This window comes from Podarcis erhardii (assembly GCF_964252035.2).
Source record: "Podarcis erhardii genome assembly, chromosome: 17".
Lineage (NCBI taxonomy): Eukaryota > Metazoa > Chordata > Lepidosauria > Squamata > Lacertidae > Podarcis > Podarcis erhardii.
In genome coordinates, this window is record NC_138515.1 from 9464400 (window position 1) to 9476592 (window position 12193).

Genomic DNA, 12193 nt, shown 5'->3' on the forward strand with positions numbered 1-12193 from the left:
GTTCTGTTGCTTGCTAGGAAAGAGCAAAGCCACAAGTGTCTGCTTTGGGCTGATGATCCAGACCCCCTTGGAAGATCTTATCTAATCATCCAAAGTTAAAGAGGCACAATTGGGGTCCCATCCCATAGAAGCAGTTTTATCCTTACAGAACAATATGGAAGAAGGCCGTGCATCATGCACCTGCTGACCTGTTTCATTCAAGTGTAGGACACATAATGGGGCTTACTGAACGTACCTTGTCTTTATGGCAAAAGGCAGTCCTTAAGGTTAAAATCTCTTAACTTTGCACTCAAATTTTTTAGCTGACCACTTGGTACTGACCTTGAGGTGTACTAAGGCAAACAAATGCCCTCTTCTCCATTCTCAATGTTTAAAAGATAACAAGAGGCAAGTTTAGTTTTACTTACATAGCCTGTTGACCTGCTCCTGGCCAGAGTGTTATTTCCAAAGCACATCCAACAGAAAAAAGGGAAGATTTCAGCTATTACTTTACAGTGGTGCCTTGCAAGACGAAATTAATTCGTTCCGCGAGTCTCTTCGTCTTGCGGTTTTTTCGTCTTGCGAAGCACGGCTATTAGCGGATTAGCGCTATTAGCGGCTTAGTGGCTATTAGCAGCTTAGCGACTTAGAAAAAGGGGGGAAACTCGCAAGAACTCGCAAGACGTTTTCGTCTTGCGAAGCAAGCCCATAGGGAAATTCGTCTTGCGAAGCACCTCGAAAAACCCTTTTGTCTAGCGAGTTTTTCGTCTTGCAAGGCATTCGTCTTGCGGGGCACCACTGTATATTGTTGAGTATCTGCTATGATGTGTTGATTTTTGTTATTATATTATGTTGCTTTGTGTATTTGTGGGCTGGTGCCCACAACACCTGGAGGGTAGCAGCCTGAAGGCTGTTGTAGTGTGTTACATCTCTATTACCAGCTCTGATGTCAGCACATTTCTGCTGAAAAACTGATACTTTAGTTGGCATCTTAGTCGGCATCCAAAACTTTCAAAGCAATACAATGTGAACAACAAAATAAAACAGCACAAAATACAGTTCAAGTTTCACAGTGAAAACTGCCATTACAAACAGGAGAGGGTTTCAAGAACTGTTGCTTAGCTGCTCTGGTGCTGGCGGTCACTACTGTTGTGTGTTAAATGGTCTTATCTTGCCTGTAGGTTTAAGGTTTGGAGAACAGTTGACTACTCCCTGTAGTAGGAAAAATGTAGCAACAGACACTAGCAGGAATAGCAATCTTAAGGTTAAAAAACAGTTAAGTTCCTGGGAAAGTTAATAACCCTGCCCACCCACCCCATCAGTCGACAGAGTGTTCTGTTTACCAGTGAGTAGTCAATTGACAGTTCACACAGATGTCAGTTTTGTCCCAGGGTGAAATTCAGGGGCTCTACTTGCACTAGACCAAGACAGAGCTTGCCCTTGGGGTTGAATCACAGGGGATGCATGATCCAGAATGCACTCCCTTGTATTGAGGAGAATGGTCTTTGGCAAGTATGCTGTTCTTGGCTACTACATAATTTGTATCCTGGATCTTTGCATAAGTTCTCTCTAAGGTGTTTGGTAAGTATGGCTTCTCTAAGGAGCAAGCATCTGAAGAAGAAAGGAGGCCCCTCTTTGTGATCAACCAGCAATTTTGTTTCACCCGTTTCTACCAGCTTTAGCATTGGGGGCTTTTTGTCTTCTAGATGGAGTTTGATGAGAAGGATTTGAGACGAGAAATCAGCTATGCAATCAAAAACATCCATGGTGTAAGGCAAGTATAGGAACAGTAGCTGATTCAATGCAGTAGTGTTATCTTGTTCTCCACTGATAAACTGTATGTAATGATAACTATCTGGAATGCTAAGGCAAGCTGGTATTTGGTCTGAGATGCCTTCTACTGATGGTGGTTCCCATTCTGCCCAAGTCAAAACGAAGAATGTCACCGGGAAGATGAAAGGAAACAGAATGATCATCACCCTGTCACTGTGCCTGGTACTTTACCAAGCCTAAAGGGAGGACCCTTCCTCTGCTTGGAGGAATTTGAGTGAGAGGCAATGAAAGAGAAAGTCCAGGGCTATACATCCATTTGCAAATACTTCTAGCACAGCTCATCTGTCAGACAAAACAGCACAGCATTTCTGATTGGTGGCTTTTTCTTCCCCTCTCCTCCAGTTTCAGCACCCTTTATTTCATTTTGTTTATAGATGCAGCAATGGGAGACAAACTTGAACTCTTGTTAGGACCAAAGGCTTTTAATGCCCATATGAAATGGGCTCAGGATAGGATGTATAGGCCAGGAGTTTCTGTAGTTCTGTTGAGGAATGAACAGTTCCATTTAGACACTATCCTTTTGGGGCAATAGCACTCAAGATCCATTGCTTCAAGTGTAATCAACTTCTGTTTATCTCCTTCCCCCTCCCACTATCCTTTATCTGTAATGTCTTTGCCCTGGCCAGTTTTTATTCTATCCTTTTTCTTGTCAAGGCCCTTGGTTTCTTAATTATTATCTGGGGGGGGGGGTGTTATTTTCCCTAAAACCCATATCCTCACGATTTCCTTTCTTGCCTATCTGCCTCCTGTCTCATATTTTGATCTAGAATACAAAGCTTCTTAGAAAGAAGAAACCCTCTGTAAACACCTACAGTTTAGAATTCAGTTTGCAAAACTGTCTTTCTGTAGCAAAGACTAGCGTTCATTCCCCTCTTTTGTCTTATCAACATTTTTTTCATTTTCTGATGCCCTTATTCTACCTTTTGAACTTTATTATTTAAATGGGAGAGGGCTGGATGCAGTGGAAGGTTTTAATAGTTGCGGGAGGGAATTGTGTTCTAGAATGTTGACAGTCTTTAAACCTGTTCTCTTCCCCCTCCTTGTTTTTCTTCTCTGCCATGTCTTGCCTTCCTTTCTCCTGCGTGTGGATGACTAGGACGGGGCTGTTCACACCAGACTTGGCATTTGAGGCCATTGTGAAAAAACAGTTGGTGAAGCTGAAAGAGCCTTGTCTGAAATGTGTCGACCTGGTTATTCAGGAGTTAATCAATACATTTAGACAGTGTACCAGTAAGGTATTGAACTAGCTGGAGGCAGCCTAGCCCTTACTGAGTGGGCTTGGAAAACCTGCCAAAACTGCACTGTTCTAATCTGCTCAACTTGCCTAACACAACCTCCAGGAAGAGCTACAAGCATCTTCTAAAATCCTAATTGGCTGGTGTTAAGATGGGATTGGGGTTTACTCTGCAGGGGAGACTATCAAGTTTCATAGGCTTTTACAAAAATGTTAAACTGTCTTACAACATGGTCCAGATTGCAGTCTTGAAATTGTGGCTCACTGCAAGCAGGATTGGTCTGTGCTTTAAGCTTCTCCTGCTTTTATCCTCTGCCTGCAAATAGAAGCTGCTGTTAGCTCTCTGGAGGTTGGCTAGGTCTGTGGGTAGATTCTTCTTGGATCTTGGCCCTTCTCTAAGTGCATGGCTTCTTGATCTGCCATTTAAACCGCTCCCTCAGGTTTTTTGCAAAGTCATGACTGTTAGAAGGTCATGCTGCTGTTTGGGCAAATTAGCTTCAAATGCACTGATTGGCATAATGAACCATTTCCAGTCTAAAGGCCATCTCTTGGGAATTCATTTCACTGTTTCAGTGTGGTTGTCCCATCTACATGCATATTGAAAAACTGACCTGCCAAAGAGCTAGCTTCTCCCCTGCTTAATTTGCTGAAATCGACAGCAGGGTGTACAAACTGAGGCTCCAGGATCATGCTGCCTAATTGTGTGCCCTCTGGACAAGAACTTTGATCTTCAGCAGAGTAGCAAAAGTGCTGCTCTTAAGAGCGGTTTACATTGCTTGCTTGTTACAGTGGTGTATGCTGTAGGACTCCGGGTCCATTTCTGACAAAGGAGTTGTGTGCTTTTGTTGTTATGTGAAGAAGCCAGCACTTGCTCTCCAAGGTCCTTCAAATCCCGACTATCCTGATGCAGCAGGATCTGCATCTGTCTTCTGGCCCACAAGGTATCTGAGTAGAGTTTGGGCAGCTTTCTTGAATTCAGATTCCAAAGGATTTTGTACAGGAGTCATTCCCCAAAGAAGTGCTCCCAGTCTGAACAGCAACTGATGAAGCTGGGGGCAGGGAAGTGGCAGAACTGTGAAACGGAGCAATTTTGGACACCATCATGAGAGGATTGACTCTAAATCCAGGTTTTTCAAGACCTGAGGGTCACTTGCCAGGGGAAATACCATTCCTTGCAGGCGAAATGAGCCAGTGAATCAGAAATGAAAGGTTAAATGCTGACTGCTGGGGCAGGCCTTCTCACTATATAGAAAGGTCCGGTGACTTCTGTTTCAGTGTATCTGAAGAAGTGTGCATGCACACGAAAGCTCATACCTAGAACTAACTCAGTTGGTCTTTAAGGTGCTACTGGAAGGATTTTTTTTATTTTGTTTTGACCATGGCAGACCAACACGGCTACCTATCTGTTGCTGGGGCAGGCCTCATTCTTATGGATATGACCAGTCTTTGTTGACTGTACCACTTCAGATGATGGAATGCTCCTTATTACAGAACATTTTCCCCTTATAGAGAAGTAGCATGTTAGAGAGAGGGGTGCTAGGCTTTCAGTTTTCCTGACACGTTAGTAGAGATACTGTTTTTATGTATGGAGGAACATTGATTCATGTGAGCCCCATTCCTAGTATTCCCATTCCAGGCACAAGTTGACTACAACAGTCACAGTGTGGAATTCTAGCATCTTAGGCTCAAAGCTTCAGTAGAAGTGCTAATTATATCAGGTTGCAAGGTCAATAACGTGTTAATTTTAAAATAGCAACCATCACCAAATACTGTAAGTATACAGCTCTTCTCCCTCCTTCCATCTGCTAACAGATGCCTGCCAAGTACTGTTTTGGAACATGGAAGACTCTAGCGCAATGGTAGCCAACCTTTTTGCCAAGTTTGCCACAACTGGGATCACTCCAGTTGTGTTCTGTCGTTCTGTAGTCCCCCAAACCCATGCCTGAGAGAGTTTTGATTGTAGTCAAACATGGTGGCGAGGAGGCTGCAGAGTAGCACTAGAGGTGGGCAGGGCATACCTGACTTGACACAGCCTGACCCTGAGGCCTTTCTGCCTCACTTTAGGAGTGCAGCAAATTACTTGCGGCATCCTTGCCATAGATTAGCCATTCATACTCTAGAATCAAACGGGGCACAGTAAGAAGCAAGCATGACCTGTTTTTTAAGTCTTGGGGAGCCATTTAAAAAACAGGTTTTTGTCCACTTTGCCAAGCACACTCATACTGCAAGGGGCAGGCAGGACACAGTCCCTTTGCAGAAATACTTGAAGCTAATTTGAAGCCTGCTGAGCAGCTCAGCTCCTGGAAGGGAGTAGTTCCTTGTCAAGAGTTTGGCAATGCAAGAAGGATCTTCCTGAGGAAGTGCTGCTGCTTTTTCCTTTGCACATTACTAACCTTTTGAATCTCTTTCTTCCCCTCTCTGTCACTTTTTTTATTTTCCTGCTTTTCTTCGGAATCTCTCCTTTCTGTTCGCGCTTTCTGCATGGTGCAGGACGGGGCTCTTCACACCTGACATGGCTTTTGAAGCTATAGTGAAAAAACAGATTATAAAGCTCAAAGAGCCCAGTTTGAAGTGTGTTGATCTGGTGGTCTCAGAGCTGGCCATGGTCATTAAAAAGTGTGCAGAGAAGGTAATGAGTCTCTACTCTTTTATTTCCCCTCCCCATCTCCCTGTCACCTGGAATATGGCTACTTGCGGTGCCCGGCTAAAAGGAAGTTTGAATGCTTTCAGTGAGGGCAGTCTGTGCCTGAACAGAGCCAGAGCCACAGCAGCTGCCATTCTTTTTTCTTTATTTGAATACTGCTTTTATGTTTCAAGAAATCTCAAAGCAGTTTACATCTCAGTAGAAATCACTTAATTCTATAAAAATATAAAAAATATTAATAATTGAGGGGGCAGCTGCATCCTCTCTGAGGAATGTCCATCAGACTGTTGAATTGTCCAGTTTGGCTTCACAGCAGGGTCCTACAGAGACATTGCACTGGTGTTGCTTGGACCGTAGCAGCTGTAGTCGAACATGCTTTGAAAAGTGGCTAAATCTCAGGAGCACTTCCTGTAATATAAGGCTACGTTTTTCAGCTGCTCTGTGCCAAAAGAAGCTTGTTTCAGCGCTGAAGCATGAAAAGAGCCCTGGCATTTATCTGTTCTAAGAATATATTGGTAATATGTAATCACCACCTTCCACAGTGACTTGTGGGTAGGCCTATCATTTAATCAAAAAGAAAGCAGCTCTCATTCTTTTTCCTGTGGCACTAAGAAGCCAGTCTCATGTGTTCCTTCTGCTAAACTCCACAGAGGTCTTGGGCTGTTTCCCAGACAAAAGCCATGGGGAGCATAGGGTGCACATCAAACACCCAGAAAAACGTTTTGTATCCTTATTGAACTGGCAAAAGAAAACCCACCCCAAATCCCTCTTACTTTGTGCTTTAGACCTGTCCCAGTGGTAAAATGGAGAAATAGCCCAGCCTCTTCTCTTCTGCTCTCTATATGTGTGTCTATAATTGATGCTTAAGACTGCAGTGATCTGATATCTTCTCCGCTTGTCCTCAGCTTGGTTCTTACCCTAGGCTTCGAGAAGAAACAGAGAGAATTGTTACGACATACATCAGAGAACGAGAAGGGAAAACTAAGGACCAGGTGAGCAGGTTTTTTGTTTACTCACCAAATAACCTCTGGGCTGACTGAGAATAGCAGAATCAGAATCTACAATGACTTTCTCAACTGACAGTCACAGCAAAGTGAACCCCTTCTTTGCTCAGCTTTCTCAGGGTTTCCATTGAGCTGGAATTGCTTGTTATAGCAGTGCAGAAAGTACTGAGCTCTTGTGTGGCTATGCATAAGAAGATAATCAAGGCAAGGTCCTTTTCACAGGCTTCAGTGTGCAGAAGAGTAGACTAAATGGGCTCTTTCTCATGATGTTGTCATGCAGCTGAGCTGGTTTTGTCTTCTCTCCAGATTCTCCTGCTGATTGACATAGAGCTGTCCTACATCAACACTAACCACGAAGACTTCATTGGATTTGCCAAGTGAGTATCTGCTACCAAATAAACACCAAGAGATGCTTGGCTCGCATGTCACAGTAAACTGCAGTTAAATGTTTAACTACGGTCTAATGTGAATGGGCAGTGTGGAGTTACATACTATTCTAAGTCGCTGCTCAGTGAATAGCAAGCCAATGCTTGTAGTTTGTTGTTCCTAGCATTGAGTCGAGAAGAAGCAAAGCAGCATGCATTAGTACACTGCTCATTCATTGAAATTCATAGTTAACTAGAGTTGCCCCCACCCCTTAAGCAGGGGTTCTGTTCTGAGTCCCCACGTGCGTAAGAGAAAATCGCGTAACTGGGGAGCACCCTCTAAACACCCTTCAGGCTCCCTCTCTGCTGCTCTCTCTCCTATCCTTATGAAAATTACTATATCCCAAAACATCCACAACTAGAATTGAAGCTGTGGGGCTGGCTGGAGGATGTGCGGGAAATTGCCTGCTTCTGTGCTACCACTCGCACCAGCTGTTAGGCAGGGAAGCTGAACAGCGTAAACAAAGTCCTGCTGTTCCTCCAATCTCTTTGGGCCTTCCTCTGCTCTCACTGACTTTGGGCTCCAGGGAGGGTTTCCTCATGAGCCAAGAGGATTTTCCAGCTCCCGCCAGGGTTTGAATTAAATTATTTATTTTCCGGTGCAGTTGCATGTAAATCTGTTGTTGGGGGGGCACTCCTGTATTAATTGTGGTTTAACATTGCATGTGAATCAGGCCACTGAGAAACATTATATGGCCCAAATAGTACTGCTGATGTAGGAAATGAGGAGAATTTTTTTTGGCCAAGCAGAAGAGAGCATCTTGTGATTGGATGACTGCCTGGTAGTACAGATTTCATGACTTGGGTTAACCGAAATCAAATAACTAGAAGCTGAAACTAGTCATGAACTTTAATCTCAAATGCTTGATGAAAAGGTAACAATGAGCGAGATATGTGTGTGAGAGAGAGGGACAAAACTTATTTTTGGCTTTCCTTTGTGACCTATCCTATTTTCGGAACAAGCAACTTGGGTGCTTTTTTTTTAAAAAAAAAAAGCCAGTTAAATGAAAACAATTATTAGATCTTTATCACTTACAATGACTTTAACCTGCCCTATCACAAAGACATTTCTAACTAGCAAAAGCCAGCCAAAATAGGAAGGTCTTACGCCACTTCAGAAATACTATTTGGCAAGTCTCCCAGGAAAGTGCAACAATGCAGCCTATGGGGATGCCTCTGTGTATTGAGTAGCCTGACGTTCTGCACTAATAATATTAAGGGTAACCTCATGTGAGCTATTGTAAATTGTGTTGGGACATAGGAAAGGAGAATTGCTTGTAGGCATGTAGGGCTCCAGGGCTTTGTAGGATAAAAACACTTTGCATGGTGCTCTGAGGGACATAGGGAGTTATGGAAGATGATGGAGGACTGATGTATTGTTTTCAGGGTGCCTGCCATCACTGCTGTGATGAAGTTTGAAGTAAGCAATTGCAGTCCCTTGGTATAGCACGTTACAGTAATCTTATCTTAGGCTTTCAAATTCAAAAATAATGGTTGCAGAATCTAAATATGGCAAAAGGGAATGCATATTTTTTCCCCATGTGGAAAACATACTTGACTTAGAAGTACAATCTGAACTTCAGCAGGCAGCAGCCAATTCAGAAGCCCCTTGGGTTCTGGTGATTACTTTTTTAAAAATTTCATCTTGTCACCTCTGATGCATACAGGTCTTTAGATAAGGACTCAAGGGTGGGTACCCTTCAACACTGATGACAATATATATCAGTTGTCTGCAGTTACCCTGACTTTCCCCGGTACTATTTTTATCCAGCTGTTGCACACCCTTTCTAGTTAGCTTTCTGCTTCTGCTTTTTTCCATTAGATCTTACTTGTTTCTTCATGGCTTGCCTCATTGTACATTTACATTTGGTTCCCTGAGTCTGTGCCTCCTTTTCCTCTGTGATTGGACAGACACTTCCAGTTTTTAAAGGAAGTGTCTTGCTTTTTCTAGCCTCCTTGACTCTTTAGACATGTTGGCATCTAGTTTTGACAGGTTTATGTGCTTTCTAACATATGGGATCTTTGGATTGATACTGTTTAAAGCAATTATAAACTCCAGCTTCCCAAAGAATCAGACCTTCCTAGTGATACATTTTAGTCTTAAATTCTCATTCATAACTTTCCCACTAGTTGAGAACGTAAGTGTGTTGATAGCATTACGTCTAATAAATGAATCATCCCAAATCAAAATGCCAGTAACCATTGTGAACATTACTTTACAACCATTTTGTTGTCAAATGAGCCTCACCAACTAGGGAAACGACCAAAATGTTCCTGCAGATTATATCACCTGCAGGTGATTAGTAGTCTCTCCCTATAGTTCTACTTGTCTTGGAGGTGGCAATGTTTCTTAAAAAGCTATTTTGGTGGTCATGAACTTACTGCTTACCTAAATCCTAGGATCCAGTATCCTTTGACTGTTTCCCAGTACCATTCTTCTAGCTGACTCCTGATTTCTTTATAGTGGTCTGTCTATACATCTTTCTATTCACAGCCTTCATAACAAAATAGCACATACCGTTCACAAATTATGTATACCTTTAATGAAGTACTTGTAAATGATCAGAGCTTCCATGAGTGACTCCCAAGAAATATCCTAGGGTTACACAAAGTTATGGCTACATTTATGTGGGATGGCATTTAATTTCTTCAGTGTGCTGTCCTTGTGCCTTAGGGTTATAATTTCCTACACCATTACAGGAACAGCCATCATGGGATTGAGACCTTTTCCCCTATATCCCTAGAAATCTCCACTAGGTGCCTTTGTCAGTCTTTTCCTGTTCCTCAAGCTCACCACTGTAGTTCTAGCTGCTAAAAAACCTGCTTGTTTTTAAGATTCAGAAGCTTATTTTAGTGTGCACACCCACAGCCTCTGCACAGAATGGACACTTCTATATATGATGCTTAGTGCAAAAATTAGGACAACCTGTACTCACTTGCCAGCTTTCAAGCAGGTGTATTAAACACATTTGTAACATTAATATGAATGTAAGATAAAATACTACTTTTTCTCTTTTCGCATAAAACCTTTGATAAGTTCATTTTATAAATGTAATATATGAAGTACCCCTGATTTTTTTTTTGTAGGGGCCTGTAAGCAGAATTTTCAGGACATCAAGACCAAATGATCTCAGTAGGAGGTCCCTGAACCCTTACCACTTATTTCCCTTTTATTTTGTAATGCTGCTCCTAGAACTTCTGTTATTGGATGACTTAGAAACACCCTAAATGCATTTTAAGAAATGCTGTTTGGCATCAGCCCAGCAAGCAACTCAGGCATAGTGTCCTGTTCACATACTCCTTCCATTCCCCATCTCTCTCTCTCTCCCTCTCGTGTAATTTGTGTGTAGTCTATTTATGTATCCTTTCACACTTAATTTACAGTTCCTTCTTTTTCCTTCATCTCATGTTTCTCTCTCTCTTTGACTCACCTTGCTCTTCCCTCTGGATGCCTCAAACCTCTCCCAAATCTCCCCAGCTGTTACACTGAGCAGCGCATGGTGGCTGGGTGCGTATCTGCCTGTGAGAGTTTATCCTTATTAGGTCTAGAGTGTAGCTTGCCTAACCCTTTGGAGAACTTGTTGAAGGGGCTTTATGAAGACTGTGGTCAGTGGAGACGTGTTCCCATAAATCTGCTCTTCAATGGCAAGTTCCCCTCACCCTCTGGCAAGCAGAGTGGCCGGTAGTGTGTAGGTCCTCTCACTTGAAATTTCATTTGTGCTGCAGATTAGACAAAGTAAGCAACAGCAGGAATTTCTTTTGAGAAGAAATTCAAAAGAGTGGAAGAGATTATTTCCTTTTTCTGGGTGGCACAATCCAGAAATAGCCTTTCCCTTTCCTAAGCCTTTTGCATGTCTGAGTCAACTAGGGAGGAGAGAGAGGCATAGTGGTAAGCATAGTAATGGTTGGCTAGTAAGATATATCAACATGAGTGGCTAGCCTTGGGACACATAATAAATGTGCATGTTCTGTGTACATGTGCATGTAACTGGTAGGAGGCAAGCTGCATCCAGCCAGCAGAGGACCCCAGAATTATTCCACTAATTAGTTGTGAAAATTGACAATCCTGCAAGACAGTCTAACATCCCATTGATTGAAACACTAGGGTGTTCTCTCCATATGCTACAAGGCAGGTTCTTTCAAGAAAAGATTCACTGGGGCCTGTAGTAGGCAGTGTCTTCCGCTTCCTCCCTAAAGTCTTTTGCCTCTGTAGTGTGTAGTCACAGGTTCAAGCCCCTGTCTCCCTTGGGTTTAGATCTGAAGTGGGATGTTTCAGAACCACTGTGAATGTATAGAGTGTCTTTGTGGTGGAAAAATCTGTCGTATGGCATGTATCACTTCAGCTCCATTGCTGGTGAACTTTCTCCTTCGAGGGTTGGCATTTCCTTATCTGCATCTCTTAATTTTGCTTGACTTGAACAGGAATGAATGTGTTGGTGATTCTGTGTATCTAACATGCAAGTTTACCTTTTTTTCCACACCCAGGAGGCATGTTTAATGTAAAACCATCTCTTTTCTTGCAGTGCACAGCAAAGGAGCACCCAAGCAAATAAGAAAAGAGCAATCCCAAATCAGGTACTGATGCATGTCTCCTTCCTTTAGGCAAGTAGAACATGGTGTCAGCATACTAAGTCCAGCCTGTTGGGCACACTGTGTAGTTGCGCAGAGTTGAACAGGCTTGTGAACATGGCATAGTTTTATAAGAAGAAGTGCCACCCTTGCCTTATGTCATTTGAAGACAGAAAATGACTTGGAGCTGGTCACAAGGTGCAGAAAGTACAGTGCCTCCACCAAAATAAATCATTTATCCTTCAGTTGTGACCACAAATCTATGCCAATATGAACACAAGTAGAAGAGAGAAACTTCAAGGCAGAAGAATGAAACGATAAAGGAACATTTTCAGTATTGAGTCCCTTTTGTTTCTGAGCAGCAAGACTTGAGCAAAGGACTGGAAACAAAATTGGTGCATAAAGTTAGTCTCTATATAATGTATCTGCGTATGTTAATTCTTGTTTGGAAAGACTGTAATGGAACATTAACACTGAACAATTATAATTAATTGCATGTAACTTT

At 42.6% G+C, this 12193-nt stretch overlaps 1 protein-coding gene across 8 annotated transcripts in view; it reads left to right on the forward strand.

The window, feature by feature from the left end:
* The window catches only part of DNM2 (dynamin 2), a 60957-nt gene that overhangs the window by 23270 nt on the left and 25494 nt on the right, over positions 1–12193 (forward strand). For 4 of the 8 annotated variants that reach the window (XM_081844989.1, XM_081844990.1, XM_081844986.1 and 1 more), the window contains exons 9-13: positions 1686–1753; positions 2909–3047; positions 6596–6682; positions 7001–7071; positions 11643–11706. In XM_081844989.1, the coding sequence (XP_081701115.1) occupies positions 1686–1753; positions 2909–3047; positions 6596–6682; positions 7001–7071; positions 11643–11706 (429 nt within the window). Of the gene's footprint in view, positions 1–1685; positions 1754–2908; positions 3048–5536; positions 5676–6595; positions 6683–7000; positions 7072–11642; positions 11707–12193 lie in introns of all 8 variants that reach the window. The other 4 variants (XM_081844984.1, XM_081844987.1, XM_081844985.1 and 1 more) reach the window with 3 other exon arrangements.